The 24,472-nt window shown below is 43.9% G+C and overlaps 1 protein-coding gene across 2 annotated transcripts in view; it reads left to right on the forward strand.

Moving 5' to 3' along the window:
* The window catches only part of hip1ra (huntingtin interacting protein 1 related a), a 45,193-nt gene that overhangs the window by 4,490 nt on the left and 16,231 nt on the right, over positions 1–24,472 (forward strand). The window contains exons 1-13 of one of the 2 annotated variants that reach the window (XM_088617812.1): positions 8,108–8,262; positions 13,829–13,892; positions 14,762–14,904; positions 15,580–15,636; positions 16,454–16,534; positions 17,889–17,965; positions 19,203–19,264; positions 21,193–21,333; positions 21,829–21,886; positions 22,389–22,464; positions 22,848–23,012; positions 23,687–23,742; positions 24,114–24,186. In XM_088617812.1, the coding sequence (XP_088473938.1) occupies positions 8,212–8,262; positions 13,829–13,892; positions 14,762–14,904; positions 15,580–15,636; positions 16,454–16,534; positions 17,889–17,965; positions 19,203–19,264; positions 21,193–21,333; positions 21,829–21,886; positions 22,389–22,464; positions 22,848–23,012; positions 23,687–23,742; positions 24,114–24,186 (1,104 nt within the window). In that variant the 5' untranslated portion in view covers positions 8,108–8,211. Of the gene's footprint in view, positions 1–8,107; positions 8,263–13,828; positions 13,893–14,761; positions 14,905–15,579; positions 15,637–16,453; positions 16,535–17,888; positions 17,966–19,202; positions 19,265–21,192; positions 21,334–21,828; positions 21,887–22,388; positions 22,465–22,847; positions 23,013–23,686; positions 23,743–24,113; positions 24,187–24,472 lie in introns of those variants that run through there. The other variant, XM_088617811.1, reaches the window with a different exon arrangement.

A 24,472-nucleotide genomic window follows, 5' to 3' on the forward strand; every position in this document is an offset into this window, starting at 1 on the left:
ACAAAGGCAAATCGTTTTCCAAGCTCAAATTAGTGAATAACTTCCTCTTAGCGCTGTGGCCCTGGGTTCAGTTCCGTACCTGGAGTGGAGTTTGTCTCCTCATGTTTGTGTGGGTTTCTGCCACAGTCCAAAGACATACAGTACTGGTAGCTTGGTTGTCTTCTAGGGAAAACTGGCCCTGCTGTGTGTGTCTGTGTGTGTCCTGTGATGAACTGGCGGTGTATCCTGCCTTGCACCAGTTGCTTGAAGGGATACTCTAGCTTCTTCGCAAACCCTCAGTTGGATGAAGCCGTTAGAAGGTAAACAGATGGATGGGAATTAATGAATAAAAACAATTACTTTGCATAAATGCTGAAACGCATTCTAAGGGAGTTAACAGAGTGTGTCCTGTTCAGATATCTGGGGAAAAATAATTGCAAATGTAATACTTCTGTAGGATGGATGTTGGAGCTCAGGCCTTCCACAGGTTCCAGTGCTCCTCATGTGTTTTTAATGCAACCAAGGTCAAGTGTGGTCCCAAATGATTAGTGCTGTGTACACGTGCTCTGGCTGTTCGTTTCCACTGCAGGTTCACCCTCTCTCCCAAATTCCTGAAGGCACAGTCCGTTAGGTCCTGCAGAAGCACAGAGATACAGTGCGGATAAGGGCAGAGGGCAGCTGCTGCACTGTAAACAGCTTTACCCTCATTTCACTGCGTTTGTGAAAGTGCACGTCCTGAACAAGATAAACAAGTGTAGGAGCCGGCTGTGGAAAGGAAGAAAGATAATTCCGGGAATTAGTAAAGGGATGTGTAATGCATCAGTATCCTCCCGGTGTCAAGTTATTTAAAGCTTTTAACTCAAACCTTTAGTCCTTGCCCACTCCTGTCTCAACCTCTCTGGCCCTGCCAATCCCCAGTCTCATGTCTCGCTTCACTGCTCTCTTTGCTCCGCCTTTCCCACCAGACTCCCTGTGCCCCCTCCCCGTTCTCGGACTTCCAGAGCCTGCCCTGTCTCCACTCTGGCTCCTCAGTGCTGGAATAACCTGCCGTGCCTGCAGTGATCACTGAGCAGCTGTCGGCGCCTGTTCGGCACTCATCTGGTCAGACAGCGGCTGTGGTCTCTCAGCTCTGACCTGTATTTTTCAGTGTGTGCTTGACTGAGGCTGGCAGTGTGGTTTGCCTGTTGCTCTTGTTCACTGTAAATGTGCTCAGGCCACTAGGCCACCAGGCCTGCTGCTTGGTGTCCACACTGCCTGCGTTCTGGTTCGTTTTGTCTGGTGTAGCACTATCGTTTCCGTGCCAGATTGTGCCGGACATATCTTTCCCCTGCTTTTCAGCTTTATGTCCTGTATGTGTGTACACATACAGCATGTAGATTTTATATATGTATTACACAAGGAAAGAAAAATCATTTATGTATTGTAAATACCCCTAGATAAGGACGTCTGCTCGGAAAATAAGCAAGTTCACTTTTCTGTCTGTCGGAAAGTTTTATTAATGAAGTGCTGCCCGTATTTTTTAGCAAGTTAATGTGGGGTGCTCTGTGGGAAGGCCCATGCTTCTAGAGACGAGCTCTTTATTTCTTGAGGAGCGTGTTGTTTCTCACTGACTGATGTAATCACCATTGAGACAAGACGCATTCTTTTGGACAGCAGCTGAGCTGAGACAGGCACGCACAACTGTGCTCTGGAATCATTCCTCTATCCCCTTGGCTATTATATCATTGTCTTGAAGCACCAAGCAGAATACTTAAGAGCACATGTACAGCTGAATACTGAGAGCTTTACTGGGGACTGTTTTTCACTGCCCTTGTAGGCAGTGGTGGTCAGCAATGCAGTGAGAGCAAACTGACAAAATCTGAATTATTTTGCCCTTTCATTTCAACGCACACGCACGACCAGAGCTGGAAAAAGGGGGCTGTTGTTTGAAGACTGTTAGAAATATCTCTGCGCCAGCCCAGCCCACATGTGCACCCAGCTGTACTGAGCACGTGTGCCTTGTCATGTCATCATGATGACATGAAAGATGCCATTTCATCAAGATGCAAATCGGATGGGGGAAGCAGCAGGAAGCCAGCCCGGTTCTGTGCGGCAGAAGCAGTAAAGCCCCTCTTGTGTGCTGCGGTGGTCTGGGCTTCATCACGTAGGCCTGACCTACCTAGCGGTGAGACCTCTTGTGGTTAGGGATGCGGACCCTACAAGGGAGGTAGTATATTCCCTACGACATGGCCTGAGAAGGCACCTGTGGTCTCCATGGAAACGTGGAAAAGGGAAAGGAAGGGCCGGGGCTGAGGCATGACATCGCCTTGTTTTTGGTTAAAAGAGATCAAATATGAGTCTGAACGAATCTTTCCACTCTTAGCTTCAACGTCACCTCAACGTGAGCTTTAGAAAGCTCACTGTTATAGCAGGGCGTTGTGACTTGTAGTGTTTAAGTATTGTTTTTTTATGTGGTGCAGTACGGTGCCTCAGCTGATTATTAGTAAGGAAGATTGACTCAAGCAAAAACAGCTGTGGGGTGACTCACGATGACTTCGAATAATGTGGACTGATGGCTTTTGCCAAGCGATTTTGTTTTTGCAGTTGTGTCGTGCATCTGGGATTGCAAACATTCCAGCAAACAGGCTTTCGCGAGGCACTCAAGAGCCTTTCTCTGCCAGACCCGTCATCTTCATGCTGTTCCTCAGGTGCGCCCAATCATGGCAGCAGACGAGGCCCAGCTTTTCTTTGATCTCTTGCTGCCCTCTGTGGTGGGGCTTTTCCCAGAGCAATACTGCATTACATCTCTGCTTCCCTACACTCTATAGAATCTGCACCTTTGCACTGATGGTCCAAGGATCGTTTTGTATGTGAAGTTAAAAGTCTTTAACGTTTTGTTTTATTAAAGATCCTAAGTATACATACAGTAGGGCCAGCCCAAGGGACTGTTATTACAGGCTATGTAGAGAAACAAGGACATGAGGTCACATTGGGAGATTAATTAGGAATTCAATTAGGTTGGAGAAAAGTGTGGCTTGGTTGCGCAGTGGTTAGACCTGCACCACTCGGTGCAGGAGCCGTAGGGTTCAGTTCTGGATCTGGGGTGCTGTCTGTGTGGAGTTTGTATGCCCTCCCTGGGTTTGTGTGGGTTTCTGTGGTTTCCACAAACAGACCAAAGTCTTGCATACAAAGACATCAGTTTATTGGCTTCTTGGAAAATTGGCATTGGTGTGAGTGTGATCTGTGTGTGCCCTGCAGTGCTCTGGTGCCCCATCCTGGCTGTATCCCCTTGCTTGGTGGTATAGGATCCAGCTCCCCCGCAACCCTGTATTGGATAAGGCTGAATGCAGAATAGAAAAGACTGCTTTCCCCTGCGAAATGTGGGTGTCCAGAAAACGGCTCTCCAGATGGTCACCCGAGGCCCGAACTCTGGGCTCTTTCGAGGAACAGCTTGATGAGGTTCCCCGACCCCCTCCGCTGTGGTTCATGAGGCTGGTTTGGAAAGCCGTGACAGGTGAGTTTAACCCAGCTGACGATGGGTTGATGCTGTTGTAACCCTATTCTCTACAGGGGGAGGAACTCGTCAATAATATAAAAAGTCATCAGGATATCAATTATTTGGTATCTGTGCTTGGTTGAGAAGCCAGTGGTGAGAAGCTGTGGCCTGCGGGGTTATAACTCAGTGCCTCTGTCTGAATTCCCCTGAAAACATGATGAAAGCAGTTTCACATTGTACTGTGTTGCAGCAATTTTAAATGATACCTTTAATCACTTTGGCTGTGATGACTCATACCATACCTACAGTGAATAAGGTATCTGTCCCTTCAGACAAGAATTTTAATTTAACTGCCCCATGATCATACATCCCTCTGGAGACTGGCCATTCCTAGTGTCAGGCTTTTCCCTGTGGTTGTGGCTGTAATATTCAGCTACAGGAGCTGGGTAGATGATTTTGTAAGGCAATGGTTAACAGCAGCAGCTTAAGTCTGGCCTAGAGATCTTTACAAACTCCTCTGAGCAATTAGTGTGCAGAACAGTCACCGCAGGAGAAAAAATTGAGTTAGCACGTGCCTGTAGTTGAGGCATAAGACCTGAACAGTAGCAAACTGCAATCAAGAGGTTTTTTTTTATTTTTACATCCACTGGTGAAGGCAATTGACACCCACTGAGCAAACATTAAGACCCGGTGTACCTCACTTTACTATTGGCACTGGGGGGTGATTTTTCTTTTTGGTATTTTCATTGGCAATAATCTTCTGTTTTCCACCTTGATCATTTCTTTACAAAGCCTTTAGTTGAAAACGTTAGTGTACAGAGATACACAGATACGGTCTTTGTGTGATGTGTCTTGGGGGCTGCTGGTGTTTGGATATTTTTTCTCTGCACACATGAAAGCCGTTCCAATGAGGTTGTTGACTGGTTGCTCGTGTCTTGATTAATGCTGGGAAATATACATTTTCTTCCTCTTCTTTGCACTTTTTGTATAACTTGATAAGCAAATCTTGCCTTATAATGTCCACAGCCTTGGGGACAGTGGTGTAACTGGCTGCAGAGCTACAGTATCATTGCGTCAGTGTGCTGGGTGGGGTGGAGTTTTGTTTCATTGGAGTCAGCATGCACAGTTCTGAGACTCCAGAGCCACTGCATTATGGCTGTCAGGGTCAGGGACAGGTGTGAGCAAGAGCTAGAGCACATACAGGCAACTGAATCTTCAGAGGCAGCACTGTGCGTGGCACTGCTGCAGTATTCCCTCAAACCCTGGGGAACTTCATGTCATCTGATCCTTTATATTTAAGAGCAAAGACTTTCTGGAGTGGATGGAATCCCCTACTACATGGGGAAAAAAACATTTCCTACTTTTGCAATCTCTCCTACTGCAATGCAGTATGGCCTGCGGGTCTTCTAGACCACTGAAACTGTAATGTGCAATGTCTGTTTCTGTGCAGAACCACAGGGTCATTGTATACCTTGTGCTGACACATCGTCTGATTTCACGTGTCTGTACCATTGTTACCTGAGTTGACACAAGCAGCGTGGTTATACGGGCTAACAGCTACAGTATGTTTTTAGCGGTGCTGTAAAAAAGAGTGAGTAAATAGACAATCACACATCTATCATACATTGCATCCAAAACCAAATTACTAACTATTAAGACAGTTTAATGCTGGTGTCTCACAGCATTATAGATAGAAATCTAATCTAACAAATTTCATTACTGCCAGGCCAACTGGGGAACATAACTTAAAAATGTTTCTCATTTTAAAATATGACTTTTACTACTGTCGGTTGTCAAGAAGTGAGAAGTTTAAATCTTTTTAATTCCTTAAATAGCATGTGGGTAGAATTCAGACCATTTTCACGAGGTAAATTATCACTTTATTCATTGCTGTCAGTGCTGTGAGAGAAATGTTCTTTCTCTTTTCACTATTACAGGAGGGTGACATTAGAAGTCCTGAACTTTTTTTTTACAGAGAGATGAATAGTACTGTATTTATTTTTGTGAGAAAAAGTTCTATTCAGTCTTTAAACAGAGGTGCGTAGCAGTTCAGCCAGGGAGTTACAGTACAACACTCCTCTCTCTTTTGTGTGAGCTGGATTTAAAGACACATGTCAAGGTTATGGACACAGGCAGCAACGCTGCAGTGTGATATTGTGGTTGGTATTAAGCTTTCGGCTCAGGTAGATGATAGCTGCTAGCCAAACAACACAAACCTATTGTTGCATTTTGTGTTGGGTTTTTTTCATGTCCTGATTTTAAAATTTACCCTTGTTTATTTTGAGAGAGCACTGAATGAAACTCTTTGTTGTTATTATAACATGACTTTTTCAGAACAAGCAGCGGAACAAAATCTCACTCTTAAATCCTGCTGTTTTCAATAAACCAGGTCCCACATTGAAAACCTGCTTTGGGTTTTCTTTTAAACCACCGTCCCATTTTGGAAGAAATGAAAGCCAGAAACCTCACTGGGAGTCTGCCCCCCCCCCCCCCTACTCTGAAGAACAAAGTTTTTTTCTCTTCGAACCCTGTGCTGCTGTGCCGCAATGCACACCTTGCTTGTAGGCATTCCATCAGACCGAAGTTCCTTCCCCCGCCAGGCAGCTTGCTGTTCCCTGTGAAAGCAGTCAGTCATGTCGTACTCCATGACGCAATCCTTCCGACAGAAAGAAGATCCCAGGTTTTTTTCACCCAGATTTGTGTTGCCTTTCTTGTCCAGCAAGTCCAGCTGGAGGGTCAGGTCCTCTCCGACAGCAGGCAGCGTGGTCAGTCACAGCAGACATGGCGGCAGTGCAGCACTGCCTGAGCACGTTTCCTGCTTCCTCGGGGGGGAGAAGGAAGGAGGACCACAGGAGGCATGTCACGCCTGAAAAACTTCCCTTTTATGCGTGACAATGCGAGCTAATGTAAGGAAGTCTTGTATATAAATCCATTTTCCCATGTCAATTGTAAAACTGATATTTCCCAGAAAAGTCCCCAGCTCGCTTTCTTATGCCCTCAGTGTGTCTTTCTTTTGCCACTGTTGACAAACGGGTGTTCCGCAGCGGAACGCTGGGAAGGTTCTAGAATGGGGGGCGGAGAGCACGCTGACCGGGTGCCCGGGGTCGGAGTGGCCCTGCTGTGTTCCTCCCTGTCACCCCTCAACTCTCTGTCTCCACACGCCCGGCCGGCTGGACTCACCTGGCTCGTCCAACTGCAGCAGGAATGCAGCTGTGTGGGTTAGCACATGACTGGCGGCCCTGCTCTTTACAGAACGGGAGGAAAAGGGGGGAACAAACATTATTTCCCTCCAGCATATCTGCTCTGAGTGGCTCCTCCTCTGTTGTCATTATATGAGCACAGATGGTAGAAAAAAATCACTTCACCCTGCATACTGTACTTCACTCTACTTGATAGTGGGATTAGTTTTTCAAATTTATTTTCTGTTTTGTGATAATTGGGTATGTTACATATAAAGGTGTACAAGGGTAGATGATGTAGTACTGGCGTATTGTGGGTTGAAAGAATTACTGTGCTGCCTTAATACTGCTCTTGATATTTATTTCACTTTTGAGCACGTTCTAAGGTTTTACAGTAAATGTTACAAGCAGTTCTTTAATTGTCTGCTATGCAGTACAGATCCCATGAGGTATATAAATTAGTGTGAAGTTGTTTGAGCAGAGCTTTGCTTAATCGCCAGCGAAAGACAAGTCTGTGCATTAGCTGCCTGAGATCTCAGCTTTTTTTCTGTTATTAAGGTGAAGCCCTCCTTTCAGGCCTAATAGTACCAAGTAAGGACATAATTCATTGTAATGGCTTTAAAAGACAATAGTTAAAAACTTTGGTTTTAACAGGGCCCCAATCATCGCCTGTCACCTGGATGAGTAATGGGACTGTGTGCTAATGGGACTGTCCAGTTTTCACAATGCATTCAATTTTCCAAAGTTCTCATAAGGCTTAGTTAGGGTCTTTCTTGTGTTTTTATTTACATTTTCCATGAGGAAAAACTATACAGTATTCAATATTGTTTTGAGCGTACTTATGCATGTTAATGTTTTATACCTTATAGGAATTATGTTGAGTAGTTATACTGTGAGGCCCTGGGCTCAGTTCCTGGGGTTTGGGTGCTATGAGCGTGGAGTTTGCATGTTCTCCCCGATCTCCCCATGTTAACGGAGGTTTCTCCAGGTGTTCCTGTTTCCTCCCACAGCCCAGAGACATCCTGGCAGATTACAGTGATAAAGCTATCCCATGGAATCACAATCCAGCAATTGATCTGGTGTAATTAAGAGATCTCTGGTCTTTGAAGGCAAAAGAGTACTTTGTTTAGTCCTATTTAGACCTATCTTATCCTTACATTACTTAATTTAACAAATCACCTATTGACCACAATGGAATGAATACATATCTTAATACATATCTTAAGAAACTGGTGCCGTATTGGTCACGTGCAGAACCTGCTGGACTGGGGGGTTCTCCAGGACCAAGATTAGAAATCCTGGTTTAAAGGCTTTGCTGTAATGGTACTCGTTTCCTGTGTGTGTCTTAAGATTTTTTTTATCAACTGCTTCAGGTCTTGGCATGCTTTAATGCAATCTTTCAGTGTGAAATTGTCCTTGGTGCTTTTCTGCTGGGTGACCTTGAAGGCTGGCACACAGGTCTCCTTTGAATTCAGCTGATAAGAACCAGCATAAACAGGTGCCTGATGCATAGAGGAGCCTGCATTCTCACAGGGCTGCTGCCGTCCCAAGTCAGGGCTGTGGCAGGGCTGCTGCAAGATGTCGAAGCACAAGGTACAGGAGGTGCTGTTAAAAAGCAAAGACGAAAAGGTAAGCAGAGCGTCTCCCTTGGCTCTCTAGTCTAGGTGATTACACCAGGCGTTTGAAGCTCTCACTGCGATACAGATGCACGTCAAGGGGCTCAGGCTCCGTTGAAGGCTGTGAGAGGGGGATGCAATGTGTGTCGCTTTGCTTGACCCATTTAGCTGCCTTGCGTTAAGACGGTCTTTCACATGCTGCTCGCACTAAGAATCCGAAAATCGGCTGCGTCTGTCCTCTGTCGCGCTTCTGTATTGCTCGCCATTTAATTGCGTTTTTATTGTTTAAGCAAGGGCGGAGGCTCCTGTGTTGTCGAGCGCTCAGGATGACAGCATGGGCTGCGGAGTGATGGGTGCCACTGGCACGTGAGCTGCAATTGCAGAGCCCAACGTGCCAGTAACAGAGCTGCCAGGAACCGATCGGGAGTAGGGGGCCATTAGCCACACCAGCAAACATTAATCGCAGTCCAAGTGTCCAGTCAGCCAGGAAATCTCTATTCGACTCGGTCATTGCCTGAATTATCCGAATATTGAGTTAGCTTAACGAGGTGGGGCTAATCCGCAGTTTTTTTTAAAGTGGCAGGCACTTTAAATGCATTATGGAGGCTTCCCTGTGGCAGCGCTTTACAGAAGCCATCTGCCGGGAGAGAGGTGCCAGGCAGTGCACACCAGAGCCTGGAGAATGTCCAGAGAGTCTCCGGGCCGATGCCCTCGCTCGCCCCTGGCACAGTCCCTCTTTGTCTCTCCTTCTGTCTTTCTCTTTGTGTGCTGCTCACCAGCTATAATGAACCGGGGACACCAGTGCTGCCACAAGAGGGGTCTTCATTAACTTGGATTGCTCTCCTGCCGTCTCTCCGGTTCTTGGATCTCTGTTCATAGACGCCACAGTAGAGCTCTGTGTGCTGTGAGATCACCCCCTCGATGACTCTAAATGACGCCTTTATGCAGTGGGGGCTCACTGACTACAGACGTCCTCAGATGGGCCTTCTTCTCCTTCTGAGATCATTTGCAGAAATGTGTCCCCAGGAATAAAGGATCATTTAAGCCGCGCGTGCTGGTCTAATGCTTTTGATGATGGGCGATGGGGCTGGGGCGGGCAAGGCAAACATGAATGAACACTAACAGGACTGCATGTGGTCTTAAAATCCCCAAAAATGCCTACTTCTATGAAGCAAACACTCTCCCTGGCTTTTTCTGCATGCACTGTGTCCAAGATCACCTCATCCCATTGTCCTCTCATCTTTTATTTTTAACATACAACCTCGGGACTCATCAGTGCAGACTAGAACATTTTAAGGGCACTGTTGTAACAGAAGAAATAAGGTTCTTGATCCCGAGATGAAGTGAAACAGATGAGTTTATTGCATGCAAGGAACAATAAAGCCGAAGTCTTGTTTCCCGCAAGAAACAACAAAACCGAAGTATTGTTCAACGTACTGTTACAAACTTTTGGGTTATATAGTGTTTTCTTCTCCGTTTCTGACGTCACTCGGTATGATGGTAAAGAGGGGGGTTCATGGTATTTGGCCAGTTTACGATGTTCTGGGCAAATGGTCAGTTTAACATTACACCCAGGGGGGTCCTAGCTGGCATCTGCAATCCTTATCAGTCAACCCCCTTTCCTGCCATAAACCCCAGCTTGTGACTTAGAAGTCTAAACCCCCTACAGAAAGGATTAAATTCAAACCCCCGTCTTCACATCTTTCTTCAGCACTAAGAAGCTTATCAGTGAACAGGTGAAGATCAAATTCAGATTATTTTTGCTTGTTTGAATGCATCTCAGTTCCCCGTGTCCTCCAAAGTGAGCTCTTTGTACATTTCTTTGCTTTCCTGCAGTGAATGCTGGGACCCAAGTACTAGCAAATCGACGTCAATGTCATCTGAGTGCTTTGCCATCAGGTCGGGATCTTTGGTCCCTGCTAGGTTTATTCAACAGTGAAATGTTTTTCAAGCTGTGATAGCACACAAATAGTTATTTTCCCATTTTATCCACAGAATCATATTTATTGTCAATGCCTCCTTGCTTAACTGAAAGCAAGAAAAGTTGGGAAGGACTGTATTCTTGTTCTTAATTAATGTACTGTATAGTGATTTAGAATAGCTATTGGCTCTTCTACAATTTGAAAATTAACTCTTTCAAATTGTCCTCCTGCTTACCACAACTGTCTCCCACTCAAAACAAACATTCTTTTAACGTTTTTTTTTTCTAAACGTCTTCTAACAAACCTGTTTTGCATACTAAGCTTAAAATGCCAGTGTTCTAAGTGCAGTCCCTGTGGATGCCAGTTTCTGTTGTGACAATGCTGTCAGTACAGTGCCTAATGAAGCACGCTGGGATTGCCCTCAGCGGAAGGGAAAGAGCAGATTGCAGAGCTCTGTGGTTCTTGATATTGCTCGGGGCAACGCAGAAGGTCATATACTGTGATCCAGTGCAAGACGATCTTGCAAGTCTGCAAGTCTAAAAGCTTGCGAGAAATTTTTCAGCTGTTTTTTTTAATATAAATATCGAAAAAGTGAAGTTCAGCGCTGTTTACCAGAGTCACGTTCAGTGCTGGCTGAGCGGATAGTGTTGGCATAGCTGTTAATGGGCACTTTGTAGGTCAGGATCAGTGTGCACCCAGGGCTCCTAGATAAGGAGAGGAGGGCGCCTGCAGCTTCTGGTGCCACTGTGCCAAGGAAGCCCCTCTGTAGAGCCCACCAGCAGTCTAGAGGCCTGCCCTGTAATGGGCAGCGTCTCAGCAGCATGAACTTAATGGCACGTGTGAAAAGAGACCCTGGCTAACAGAGGAAACTGGTCCGTGTCCAGACTTTTGTTTCCCTTTTCGGATTAAAATCGGAGAGTTTCGTCTTGAAGATATTGATTGTTTATTGCAAGATGAGATCATTGCTTGGGGTGGACAGAATGAGGCATTTCCAGGTGTTTAAAAACGGGAGGATGGTAAAGTTCCTTGATTGATTTCGGGGTGGGAATAGCGAGGTGGGAAAAGTCCGGGAAAATCAATCAGCTGTCCTCTTGTGTAGGTGAGCTTTGTTCATATAAAAAAACATTCTTTGTTGGCGTTTCTGTAAACATGCAGTACACATGCACTTACCATGATAACCCATGGATCAGTTTGTGTATAACATTACAGAATGACTATACAGCTGGTCACTTAAGTGCCTAAATGTGTAAGTAATGCTTCTGGCACTGCTCTTTCTATAAATGGACTTCAGTGAAAAGGCACCTTTCCCTGTTGCACTGCGGGCCCTGATAAGCAATGTTGTATTTTTAGGATTAGAGAGCAAACACCCACAGAGTGACTGACCTCTTTGCGAAACATCTGAAAGGAACTTTGGAATCGGTTTCTTTGGACTTCCTTGAATTGTGCTGTAGCAGTCAGCTGCTGCACTGGGTTAGCAGCGCATTGTTTTGGTGCATCATTGTTGTATCAGGGGACTGACTATGTTTAGTTATTTCGTACAGCACAATGCCATAGGGCATAGTCCTGGAGAGCCCCAGTCCAGCAGGGTTTGTAGGTCATCAAGAAATCAGAAGTTCTAATAATAGAAACAGTGGATTAATACAGTGGAACAATATTATTGTGATCCATTAAACGGGATATGTTAAATTATGTCATTTAGACATTATTTAGGACTACAACTGAAGTACTCTCCCACCCACAATGCTGGGTCAATACCCCAGTATCGTGACAGGGACACTACACTGTAAAAAAGTGCCATCCTTCAGATGAGAGTGAAGGTCTTACTCTCTGTGGTCATTAAAAATCAAAGGGCGTTTTTAGTTAGTTAGTTACACCCTCTTACATGTGATGCGAATAGTGAACCTTTAATGACCGGAAACAGGTTGACAATAGAGTTTGGTTTTCTTGGCTTAAATCAGACTACTTAAATGTGATTTCAATCATTGAGCTTAAATACAACTGTATATAGAAAGAATATTATAAAATACACCTGTGGCCATTAGGTTAGTCATTTAAAGACTACCACACTCTTCCAAAGCTTTCCTTTTATGATTGATTAGAATCCATTTAGTCAGCACAGACGTGAAACTAAATGTCATTATTTGAAATTATTATTATCATATATTATATTACCACACACAACCTGTTGGCGTTTGATGTTCCAGTTAATCTTTGTTGACATTCCTGCAGTTTTCTTTACTGTATGTAGGGAAACGCCTCTTGTTTGCTCGACACGGTACATACTGTACTCCCCCTCACGAGGTGAGGGATATGTCCTGGCATGTGTTCCCTGTTTGTTTTTTTTCCCACTCGGATAAGAATGCAGAGAGAAGGGGGACGAGTCCCACGGGGTCTGTCCACACCCCTTTATGTGGTCACAATGAGCCTCCTCTTTATTCAGGTTAAGGGAAACAGAATATCCCACAGCGAGCGGTACTGGACTGAAAGAGAAACCTTTCACAGTAGTGGTTTGGTATGCTTCACAGTCCGGGGGTAATCCACTTACCCAACTTTATTATGTACTGTGTACACAAATATGAAATTAATTCAGAATTGTTTTTAAATGTAATTACTGTTGAGCAGACGAATGAAATTTAAACTTTTAAATTAATGAATGAAAACCTGAAATACTTTGTGTTCAAGCAGCCAGACGCCCTTCTGGTTTAGTTAACATGAAGTAAAATGAAACTACTGCCTCAAAGGGGAAAAATAATGTATTTGAGGAAACAAATTAACTGTTGAAGAGTATAGTTCTATATATTGAAGAATTCGCTCTTAGATTTTGAGCTGTGTGTTCCAGAAAGCATGTAGAATTCTTTAGATAATGCAGTAGTTTTCCTGGGCTCTCAAATATTCTTACATTTCTCAGAATATCTTGTCTATGCTGACGACTGACATGGTGGGTTGCGTGGAATTCTGTTTTTAATGCGTCACCTTTACGTGTCTATTAACACATGGGGAAGAGTCCTGGTAGATGAACGTGTTTTTTCTTGTTACAAGAGACTTTTCAAAACCATTTTGTCTGGGCCCTGCTTTCACCTGAAACTCCAGAGGGCCAGGACTCCTGGCTGAATGATTCGTTCTTCAGAGATGGCATGTTGCCCAGGGTGGCAGCCCTCCCTTCATTTTAAGAAAGCACACAATTTCAGGAGCTCTTGTCTGCTGTTGTGGTCTTAAGGGCTCTGTGCCAACTTCAGGTTGACTCAGCGCGGCCTGGGACTTTGGCCAGCACTGTGACATGATATTGTAAATTTATAGCAGTGATGCTGCCTCAACTCCTTGAGTCAAATACATGTTTTATCAAAATTCTTGTTTTCTTGCTTTGTTCAATGTACTCTTGTTGATACCTGTCAGTTAAAAATTAATATCTGTTACTTAATAATTTAACATTATGATGTATCCGAAAAAGAAAAGAAATAACATGTTAAATCAATGATCTAAACAATTCCCCAGACACGTATATTAATTGTATTTGTTCTGTCTTTACATTTGCATTGTCTACCTACAGTATCTGTGCAGCCAGTTTCTGGACTGCTTGACTCAGCAGCTGAACGGTCTGGCAGGATCTGTGCTGGGGCCCTGTGAATGACGCTGATCCTTTCTGTCCTTCTCTTTCAGTTGGCCAGCATCAGCAAAGCCATCAATACCAGCGAGACCCCGGTGAAGGAGAAACATGCACGCAGTATCCTCTGTTTCACTCCGCGTCACACAACCATTGGACAGACGCACGCAGCTCCTGCACGCTGCTAGACAATCAATGGGGACGTGCTCTGCTCATTCGGCCCCTCACACATTGTCACTGCAGGAGAATACACTGTGAATACTGAGCAATTCTGGCCCGTAGCCATTAAAATGAATATCATGTTAACTAGAGATAGGGGGAGCATAGAAAAATAACATGAAGTTATTTACAGTATGTGGTGTGCATTCCTAGAACATGCATCATTCCATGTACTGTGTGTTAGAAGTGCACTGTGTGCATTCCTTTTAGGATAAATTCTTACAGAATGCCTTCTGACACAATAATACGACACCACTGTGTTTTCCACATTCTCTTTCTTGGTAATATGGGATAGTTCGTTGTCTCTTTTGGAGAGGATGTCTATACAGGATAAAAATGCATGTTTCTTTTAATAGCTTAGTTTCTTGTTAACCCTGCAGCAAAGAGCACCTTGTAATCGCACGCTGTTTCCGACTGTTACAGCAGCCAGTAAGAACCTGAAGAACTGACTTTAACCCATTTAGTTTAATGAATACTCACAATCCTGATGCCTCAAATTAACGAGATACAGATCATCTATGCTTTTTTGGGGGGTTTTGGTTGTATTGAAAAGAGTTTTGTGGCGAATACATTCATTGTGTTTTAGGTGTAGCTTGACATCTATTTTCATGTGTCCTAGTCTGCTTTTTTTGGAGGGTGGTGGGGGGTGGATGCTATTACTCCAGACTGAGAAACTGAAGGGAATGTTCAGAGGTCATGCTTTCATACAGCGTTGGTGCAGACGTTCTCCTGCTTGTTTTTTTCGAAGTCCTTCCTTGACACAAGTGCATGAATCATTCTTGGCACCCACCGTGAGAAAGGGGCATTTACCTTCTGGTCCTACGCCCTGGGCCTGCCCCTGCCCAGCAGCTCCATCCTGAGCTGGAAGTTCTGCCACGTCCTGCACAAAGTCCTGCGAGATGGGCACCTGAACGTGAGTGGGGCCGTCGCCTTCATGCCATCTGCATGGCAGTGCCCATCAGGAGTTTCCAACCTCAGCCTCCGTGTTGTGCAGCTGCCTTCCGTCAGTGGCTGAAGATACCTCAGGATTGTAATTAATTGGTTAATTGAAGGGAAGGGTTACTTAGAATGACAACTGCCAGATCCTGCCACACTGTATTTGTTCAGTTGTTAAGGCTTCTGCATAACGGGCAGGACAGTGGCTCTTGAGTTGGTGGGGATTAATCACACCTGATTCAGTGACAGAAGTTTAAGTTTAAAATTATACACCCTGAATTATTTTCATTTGCAATACAGACGATAATACTGTAATGCCCTTGTTATGCCCAAGAATATTGTTTATTTAGTACTGTGCTCCGTTTTTCTTTCACTTGCTTAGCTTTTTTGGTTAATTCCTTGCATTTTGCACAGTTCTTTTAATCCTGAGAGATCCTAAAACAGATGTAGGAAATCGTAGCTTCACTGACACCTATAGGAAAGGACCACTTCCTGGGCCAGTAACACCACTTGCAGCAACAGCCTGGTTGTCGGCCTTGCCGAGCTTCTGGGATCGGATGAAATTGGGCTCGAAGGTGATAGTGCAGCTGCCATGTAGGATGTCATCACCCTCATGTTCTCAGGCTGATTGCAGCGGGAATTTGCTTTTCAGAGCCTGCAGGACTGCATGAGACACCGGAGTACCATCACTGAGACGGGAGCTTTGTGGGTGAGTTTCCTGCTGACTGGCTGTCTCAGTGGCAGAACTGGGGTGGCAGGAGCTGAATGGAGAGGTGAATGGGAAGATGGTGCAGTAGATTTGTGTGTCCCGTTTGCATAACAAATAGCCTTGAAAGGGAAATTGTGTTACAGGTTTATTGTGTCAAGCAAGATAAGAGATAACGATACCATTGCCAGTGAAAGTGTTTTTTTATACTTGATTTGCTTTCGGATGCAAAACCGCATTTTAACTGCATTCATGTTGCATAAAAAAGAAAAATGGATGCAGAGATGGGAACATAAAAAAATGAGTTAGGAAGCATAGTCAGAACATACTGTACAAACTCCACAAACAGCACACCAGGCCGGAATTGAACCCATTGTGAAGAAACAATTTTAAATTTTATGCTACCATGCCCCCCCACACACACTAGTAGACCTTGGTGATTAAAAATTTTAAAGCAAGTAAAAATAAAATTGGTATGAGTTTGGCTGCTTCAGCAAGTAATTCAGGCATGACATGCTACTTGCTTGAGGTACAGTACGTGCGATAAGTTAATCATTACTGTCAAGCCAAGGTAAAAAGGCCTGATGATTATATTCCTGTGGAGAGAAATTTCTTCTCCCACTCATTCCATGCATGTTGTGTCTTGGGACATTTTTAATGCGTGCTAATAATATATCGCTAGTCATAAACATAAATGCAGTCAGTGCTGTAATGTATTTTTTCTGTAAAACCCAGAAGTGGTGTGATTAGTAGTTAATCAAGCATTAGGACTAAAGTGAAGAAGACTATTCCCTCACATTATTTCTCGCTTTCTTCCAAGGGGAACTTGCATGATCGATATGGACAACTTGTCGCACTTTATTCCAAGCTTCTGTGTACGAAGATGGATTTCCATACAAAGGTAGGTTTGTCTAGCTCAGAGTGAAGTATCATGTTTCTGCTTGCATGTACTTTGAATGTGTTTTTTTTTTCCTGTGTAGTTTGTGTTCAGAATATTGACTGTGGTACAATCCTGCAAAATCTGCAAAAATTACACACTGGACCTCATGGCCTGGTATTGAGGCACTCTTAGAGCAGGACTTGACCCAAGCATTCATTATTACCCAGCTCTGGAGATACTAGACTAGTTCTATCTGTTGTAGATTTGATTTGTATTGCATTATTGTGTTTAAATCTGGAAAGACAGCTTTATGAAAGGATGTCACAGTTTTGTTAGATAATGCTGTTTTAATTTAGAATCAGGTCTCTGTTGCATAAAATTTAGAGATTCTCATTTGAATTGCTAATCTTCAAAGACTTGTTCAGCTTTAAGCATATGTGACAGTGACATTCTTTAGCAGTAAGTGCACCTAGGTCTGAGAACAGTTGTACAATTTGTCTATCTTCCAGACATTCATTCTTTTCTTCTTTTTCTACATTTTCTAGCAGATTTGTTATCTGCTTTTGTTTTACTGGAATCCCCTTTTCCACCCCAAATGGATAACAAGCAAACAGAAGAAAGGTTACAAATGAGGGGAAGGCATACAGTCCTTCTAGGCCGTTCGATAGATACTGGTTAATTAATTCAAGGGTTAATTCATTCATTGAGTCAATTGACTCGTCCAGCTGTTTCTTCACGGAAGTTAAAAAAAAGTATCAGCTTTAGCCACAAGGCTAGGTAGCTTGTTCCACACTCCCACAACACTCTGGGTAAAGAAGTGCCCCCTTTTCTCTCTTCCTTTTCTCTCTTTTAAAAGCACTTCCGCATTGTTTCCACTTGTGTCCTCTCGTTTATGTTTCACTGTTCATTTTGAACAAGTCCTCCAGGTTGACCTTGTCAATCTCTTTGAGAATTTCGAATACTTGTGTCAAGTCCCCTCAAAGTCTTGTGTGTTTGAGACATCCATTCTTACTGTACATTACGGCATCTGCAAACTTTGCCCTTCTGATATAATTGAATAGGTAGAGTTCTGTGCTGGGAACCACCTCCTGACACTGTCCAGCTCTGCCAAGCCCAGATGAGCTGCAGGCTGTGTAAGAGAAACAAAGCCCAAAGCTTGGATCTGCATCTTGCGCATCAAACGTTTGGATGGAATGCAAACAAATAAAGGCATCTCCCTTAACCTGGGTTTAGCTCATAAAACCTTATACTTAGCATATCATTTTAAAACAAACTGCTTTGGGAAGCTAAAGAAGTTTTTTTTTTTAAGTCAACAATATAGGGATGTTTTATTTGTTTGCTGACTAGGGCGATATTTCATTTCTTCTCTTCACAGCATTCAGAAATTCAACCCAATCTGGAGGCGTCGGACGAGTTGCTGGAAAGGACCGCGGGCACTGATGTCAACAATGTGTGAGTGGAAGATGGGTGCGCTCGCCGGGGGGGGGGGAGGGACAGGGGGCACGGCCAGTGTTGTGGGTTGCGTTGTGATTTCAGGGCATGGGGGCTCCCCAGCACCTTGCAGAGCGCCCTCTCTCTGGTTTGACCCTCAAAGTAGCAGTAGCTCCTGCAGCAGAACGCCCATTGAGTTTTTTTTTATCTGCGGCCTCGTGGCCAGCAGGAAAAGGGGCAGTGTACGGCCCTGCGGGTCTTCGGGGAGTGGGAGGAAATCGGGGTTCCCAGGGCACGATGGAGGAGACAGACACCACATGCACAAGGCACCCTCATCTTCAATTGGATATCATACCACTGTATTGCCAGAGCTCCTTGGCAATGAGCCCTGTGTGATGATGTAACCCCCTTAAATTTCCAGAAAGGCCTGGTTCTCCCCTGACGTGCTGGTCGGCGGGTTTTTTTATCTCATACCGGACAGAGTTCACCGCTGTTGCAGGGTTAACCAGACCGTTTTTTCTCTTTAACCTCTCTCTCATACAAATAAAACACAAACTCCCACACGATGACAACCCTCTACACACATACGATACCACTGTGGTTCTGCTACTGATCTTTATTTTCATTTTTTTAAACTAAAAAGACATTGAACTCTTGAGGCTACAAGCTCTGAGTGTCTGGGTGACACCAGTTTAAAACCCTAGTTCGACCCTCCAAAAACTGTTTTTCAAATCGGCATTTATTTGTGCAACAAAATTGGCTTCTACCTAGGAGACAAGCAGACACCTGTGAAAGTCCTTTCCCTGCTCTGTCCTGTTGCACAGGATTGATTGATTGATGTAGAATATGTGCAGCACAGTGGCAATTACTGCTATTTTCAGCGTCTCGTTTGCATAACAAGTACTTTGAAATGCTCCGCTGCTTATTGTACTCTGCTAGTTATTGTACACAACGTATGGCACGGAGAGATAGAAAAATGATCAACTACGAGAGTGACAAAGCCGTGAAGCTTGCACAGCATGCAGAGACCTCAGGCTGTGGTCTTGGCTGGAAAGTTGTTGTTTTTTTTCATTTATTTTGAGAAAAAAATGGGGGTGAAATTTTTTCTCTTTACTGTGGCTTGAAGAACAAATTAACTACCAGTAAAACTGTTGTTTTTTTGGAGACGGGAACTGCCGAAATACTCATTTCGCAAGAGGAAAGAAAAAAACCGGTTCGAGTGCGGATTCTGAACTGATTCCTGTTCCCTCTCCCCTAGTTTCCAGCTGACTGTGGAGGTGTTTGACTACCTTGACTGTGAGCTGAAGCTGGCCGAGACAGGTGAGGAGGCATCTCACGTGTGCTCCTGAGGCATTGAATAAGGAGCCCAATAAGCAGACATGGGTGTAGAAAACATGTTAGCAGCATTTGTATAAAACACTGTGGCATGTTATGTTATGTTATGTCTATGTTTTGTTTCTATTTTTGGCCAAGCCTTAGGACTTTGTTTCAGATCCAAGGAACAATTGTATACACTAAATTGTATGTTTAATACACCAGCCCTTTAATTTTTATTAGTTGGGCCAAATAACTGATGAATACAATAATATACTAATAAGTCATATAAATGTGATAAAAGGCTAAATTCTTGGAAATGAGTTATTTCATGACAGTTTGTCCCATGACTTTAATGAGTGAGGCTTTCAGTTGATAGACACACAGAGCTCCTCATAAGCGCGGGTGGTTTTGTTTTAGAACAGTATCGTCAGGTTACACTGCCCTGCATTAGTCATTAGTTTTTAAATAAACACATCTGAAGCACTGGCTGGGGTGGTGTACAGCACACAACAGATCTGTGTGAAAAGACCCACCGACACACGTCCTCTTGTCTATTTAAAAAAACCTCGTTCCTCATCGATATAAATAGTTGAAAGTGCAAAGCATTGCTCTTTTCTCTTGCATTCTCCTTGCGATATCTTGGAATTGCCAGCGATTTGCGATGTTATTATAGCAGCCTTTTGACATGACGAGTGGCAGGAGAGGTGGAGCTCAGGACTGTGGTCACAGCCCACAGGTGCTGACTTGTTTTGAAGTCTCTGGGCGCACAGTGCAGCTCTTGTCACAGTGACACGCTGGCCTGACCAGGCTCCTGGGCCCTGTCGCAGTGCTGTGACCAGAGCTTTACTGCTCAGTTCAGTTTTTGTGCTTTAGGAAAGAGAGTATTATGCAGCTGGAATTTCGAGCCTATGTTGCTTCTTTCTAAATTTAAGGTTTTTTTTACCTTCAGTTTTGAAAAATAAAGGTCAGCTGTTTTTCAGACAGTGATGTGGAGATAGAACATAAAAAGAAGCAGTCTGACAGTGTGAATCTTGCATACTTGGACTGGATTTTAGGCCTTGAAATTCAAAGGGCAAAATTATTGTTACGGATAAATGAAAAAACAAGACAAACAAGTCTAGTATATTTATAGTATCTGACTCAATTTCAGTCACCTTATGATTAGAAACTATCCTATGAATTATTTATGTTACTGGAATTCTCAATTAATATAATTAATTATAAAGAGGCTTAGTAATTCACAGGTGATTTTATGAGCAGAGAAGGATTCACTTTAATACTCAACATTTCAAGTACGAGTTCTTTCTGCAATGTGCCATTGGGCATTTAAAGCACATTATACTGACAGTGCTCCATGGGCATTCACTGATCTCTGCTCATTTACTACTTTTGGCAGGTTTGGTCAGACCTCAGGAATGTGAGTGGGTTTGCTGTCAGGTTTCTGCCAGGGGATTTGTTTGCTGACACTGGGTCACGTGATCCATTTTTTCAGTTTTCAAAACCTTGTTGTTTTCAGTGTCTTTGCTCTTATAGAAAATGTACAAAACAACATCTTAGTGAACAAATATTTGGAAAACAGTATTGAATCCAATAGCATTTAATGGGACTTATTTTTTAATTAGTGCATTCAGAAAAAAAAGCTGTCAACAGAGCGATAAACCTAACTCAAAGGTTAATATGTAGGTGGACAGAAGCCAGGCATTCCAGCCTGCTAATTTTGGGTTTGCGCAACTTATGTAATTGGTATACTCCTCAGACAGGTTATGTGTCTAGTCAAAATGGAGGTCAGAGCTCACTTTTTAGGTTGACCAGTTGACTTAAAATGTTCGTGTCTCTGTCCTGTTTCTTGGTCAGTTCCGTGGTTGTGTTTTCTTCCTTGACCTAACATGGCGTCTTGTGTCTGTGTGCTTCTGTCTCCCGCCTCCTTCCAGTTTTCAGGCAGCTCAACACATCCATAGCAATTTCCACAACTACATCAGGCCAGTGCCGTTTGTCCCCCCTGATCCAGGTCATCCAGGACTGCAGCCACCTGTACCACTTCAGTGTCAAACTGCTCTTCAAGCTCCATGCCTGTAAGTTCTGGACCCAGACGGTACTCCCCATCTCAGACCACACACCACACGTTTGTCTCGTGTTTGCATCAGCTTCCCTTCGAGCGCACCCTGCAAAGCCCAGCCTTCTCGCAAAGAGGTTTTTTTAATTACCGTTTGAATTTCTTTTGCAGATCATTGGACAAGAACAACTTGTGTTCTAAAGCAACTTACTGTCTAAAACTTTGTATCCAGTAAATCAGGCGTTGCGTTTTTTGCACAGAAGAGTTGTGCTTTATATATTTTTAGAGGGCATTCTGTTTTTGTTTTTTGAATGGCAAGAAGAAAGATTTTATAAACACTGCTATAATTGCATGACATCTAGTTGCGTGGAAGGCCGGTGGAAGTAGCAGTATTTACAACGATTATGATTGATGGCTATGATAGCTATTAATCATTCTTAATTAAAAATAGCATAGTCTGTTATGAAGAGTATAGAGATCCTTTTATTCCTGATTTTTCCGATGCCCCTTATAGGTTTGCCTGCAGACACCCTTCAAGGCCACAGAGACCGCTTTCATGACCAGTTCCACAGGTGACTACACTTCGCTCCATTAATGTTTTAGCAAGATCTATAATTAGACACAGAAGGCATGGTACCTGTCATGACAGCATTCCTGCTTCACCTAAATAGATGCAAATTCCCTTTCCCAGTTCTTGAAGCTCTGTCAGCTTTGAAAATCATTTTAAGTAAGGAAGTGAAAATCCTTACCCCCCCCCAATGTAGAAGGACAGCATTGAGTTTCAGTAAAACGTTTTCATCTAATAGTCATGCCAATCGCTTTCATTTTATATAAATAGAATTCCTTCTTCAAATGGGTCACTGTGTTGAAACTTAGCCAACTACAGTTGGAGCATGAATTTTACATAACATGCTACTATTTGCACTGAACACTTTGGGCAAGCATGCAGGGGAGGGGCAGAGCAATGAGTGTCTGTAGGGATGAGCTTCAGAACCAGAATATTAGGTCCGAAACTCAAAAGCGAAGGCCGTGTTGAGTCAGATTTACTCAATCCTGCCTGTTTTTGTGTTTTAGCCTGAAGAACTTCTTCAATCGAGCCAGGGACATGCTTTACTTCAAGAGACTCATCCAGATCCCCAAGCTGCCTGATGTAAGAGGAGGGGGTTCAGCTAGTGGCACGCTGGGGGAGAGGAGGGTGGGGCGGACAGGGCACAGGACAAGGAAGCACAGAGCGCAGTCTCCAGAACAGCGTCCCTAATTAAACATTTTACACGGATCGAGTAGCATTGCGTGAATTTCTGTGAGCTCCTAGTATTCCTTCCTCCGAATAATCGAAAATAATCATTGTGACTTTAGTGTTCTGCATTTACACCTCACAGGAGCTTTTGAAATTGCTGAGGTGTGTCATTTTCAGCGAGGGCATACGCCCTGATGAGTTTCTCATCAGCCTCCTGCCTGTGTTTCTCTTTTTCCCTTCCCCTGCCCCTCCGCTCTCTCCCTGTCTCGCCCTAACCTCGGTTTTTCCGGGCGCAGCACCCGCCCAACTTCCTGCGGGCCTCCGCCCTGGCAGAGCACGTGAAGCCGGTGGTGGTCATCCCGGAGGAGGACCCTGAGGACGAAGACCCCGAGCCGCTGATCGAGATGGCCGAGCCGGTCCAGCCCGCCCAGCAGACGCCACTGGCGCAGGCTCAGCCGCGGGTACGGAGCCCCCCGAGTCATCCCGTGTACAAACAACCCTTTACACAAACAACTAGCACTGTAACTGTAATGGATTTTTAAAAATTAACCAAAAATTAAACTGTTAAAAAATTCATCGGTTCCACCTGGCTGACGCGACAACAGCCAAAGTGTGCCAGTCCGCTCCCCACACACCAGCTCTCAGTGGGGAGGAGAGCAGAGTGATGAAGCCAGTTCAGGGATGGGGATTATTAGGAGGCCATGGTTGGTAAAGGCCAGGTGGTACTTTTTTATAGTACTGTAGGTGAGTGCTCCCTACAGGTTCCACTAAAACCTCTTCCAGCAGCAACCTTATCTTTCCCAGGAGGTCTCCCATCCAGGTATGGGCTAGACTTGCACCTGCTGAGATGGGTTGTTGGTTGTGAGCTGCAGGGTAATATAGCTGCTGCCTCTATTATTAAGAGGGAAAGTAATACTAATCATTTCCTCTTAAAAGCAATTTGAAATTGCGTCACAGCAAAGTGATTAAGTTTCCTCTTGGACCCCTAATTAAACTAAGGCCTGCTGGAGTGTCTTTATCACAAAATCTGGGACTTAAGAAAAACGAACAAGGGCAGGGTGTGTCTTTTTCTGTTGTACCCATATTAAGTATCATTGATCTCACATTTGTCTTAATTTGGCTTAATTTTTTTCAGCTGCTTGATATATTTGATCAAACATTTGGCCCTCCTAATGGTGGATTTGATGACAGGTGAGGATCTTTAATTTCCCTTTATTTAGCTGCCACTTGATAAAATGTATCGTTAAGCAATGAATATATTAAAATGCAACGATAACAGAACTGCTGTGGTATCTGGCAAACTTGGAAAAATGTGGTTAGACCTCCCCCTAGTGCTTGTTTGGCGAAGAAAGCTCTTTGTGTTAGGTGAACTGATCTTTTGTCTCTGAACACCCTTATTCAACCTTTGAATTAAGTCTAGTCCTGGGAAAATGAGCATTTATTTAGAAAAAGAAGACCAGTATTCCTTACTACAAAGCAAAATGGAACTTACATTAACTACAGAGGGACGACATACAAACTAAATGAAGAATAATGAATGTTTTGTGTTGGTTGGTGCACAGGGACGTCCAGATAGACAACCTCAAGCGAGAGATCGAGCTGTTGAGAGCCGAACTGGAGAAGATCAAAGCTGAGGTGAAGTGAGAGATGTTTAACTAGGGATCAGGGAATTTGATACCTGTAGAAGTAACTCTGTTACTATGTTTATTATGCAGGGTCTTGCATTAATTGAGCTACTCTTTCTACTGATGCCAAGCATGGATTCTTTGGTGCTTACATGGTGTTGGTTCTATCCAGGTGTCCATGAGCTGGACTACACAATCTAGACCATTTGCAGTTCTTAGGGTCTTATTCAGACAATTTGAATGTAGTTACAGAGAGCTTGATGCCCTGTTTATTTTTTTATTTTGATTGTGATTTC

Source organism: Lepisosteus platostomus, chromosome 24 (assembly GCF_059453375.1).
Source record: "Lepisosteus platostomus isolate fLepPlt1 chromosome 24, fLepPlt1.hap1, whole genome shotgun sequence".
Classification (NCBI taxonomy): Eukaryota; Metazoa; Chordata; class Actinopteri; order Semionotiformes; family Lepisosteidae; genus Lepisosteus; species Lepisosteus platostomus.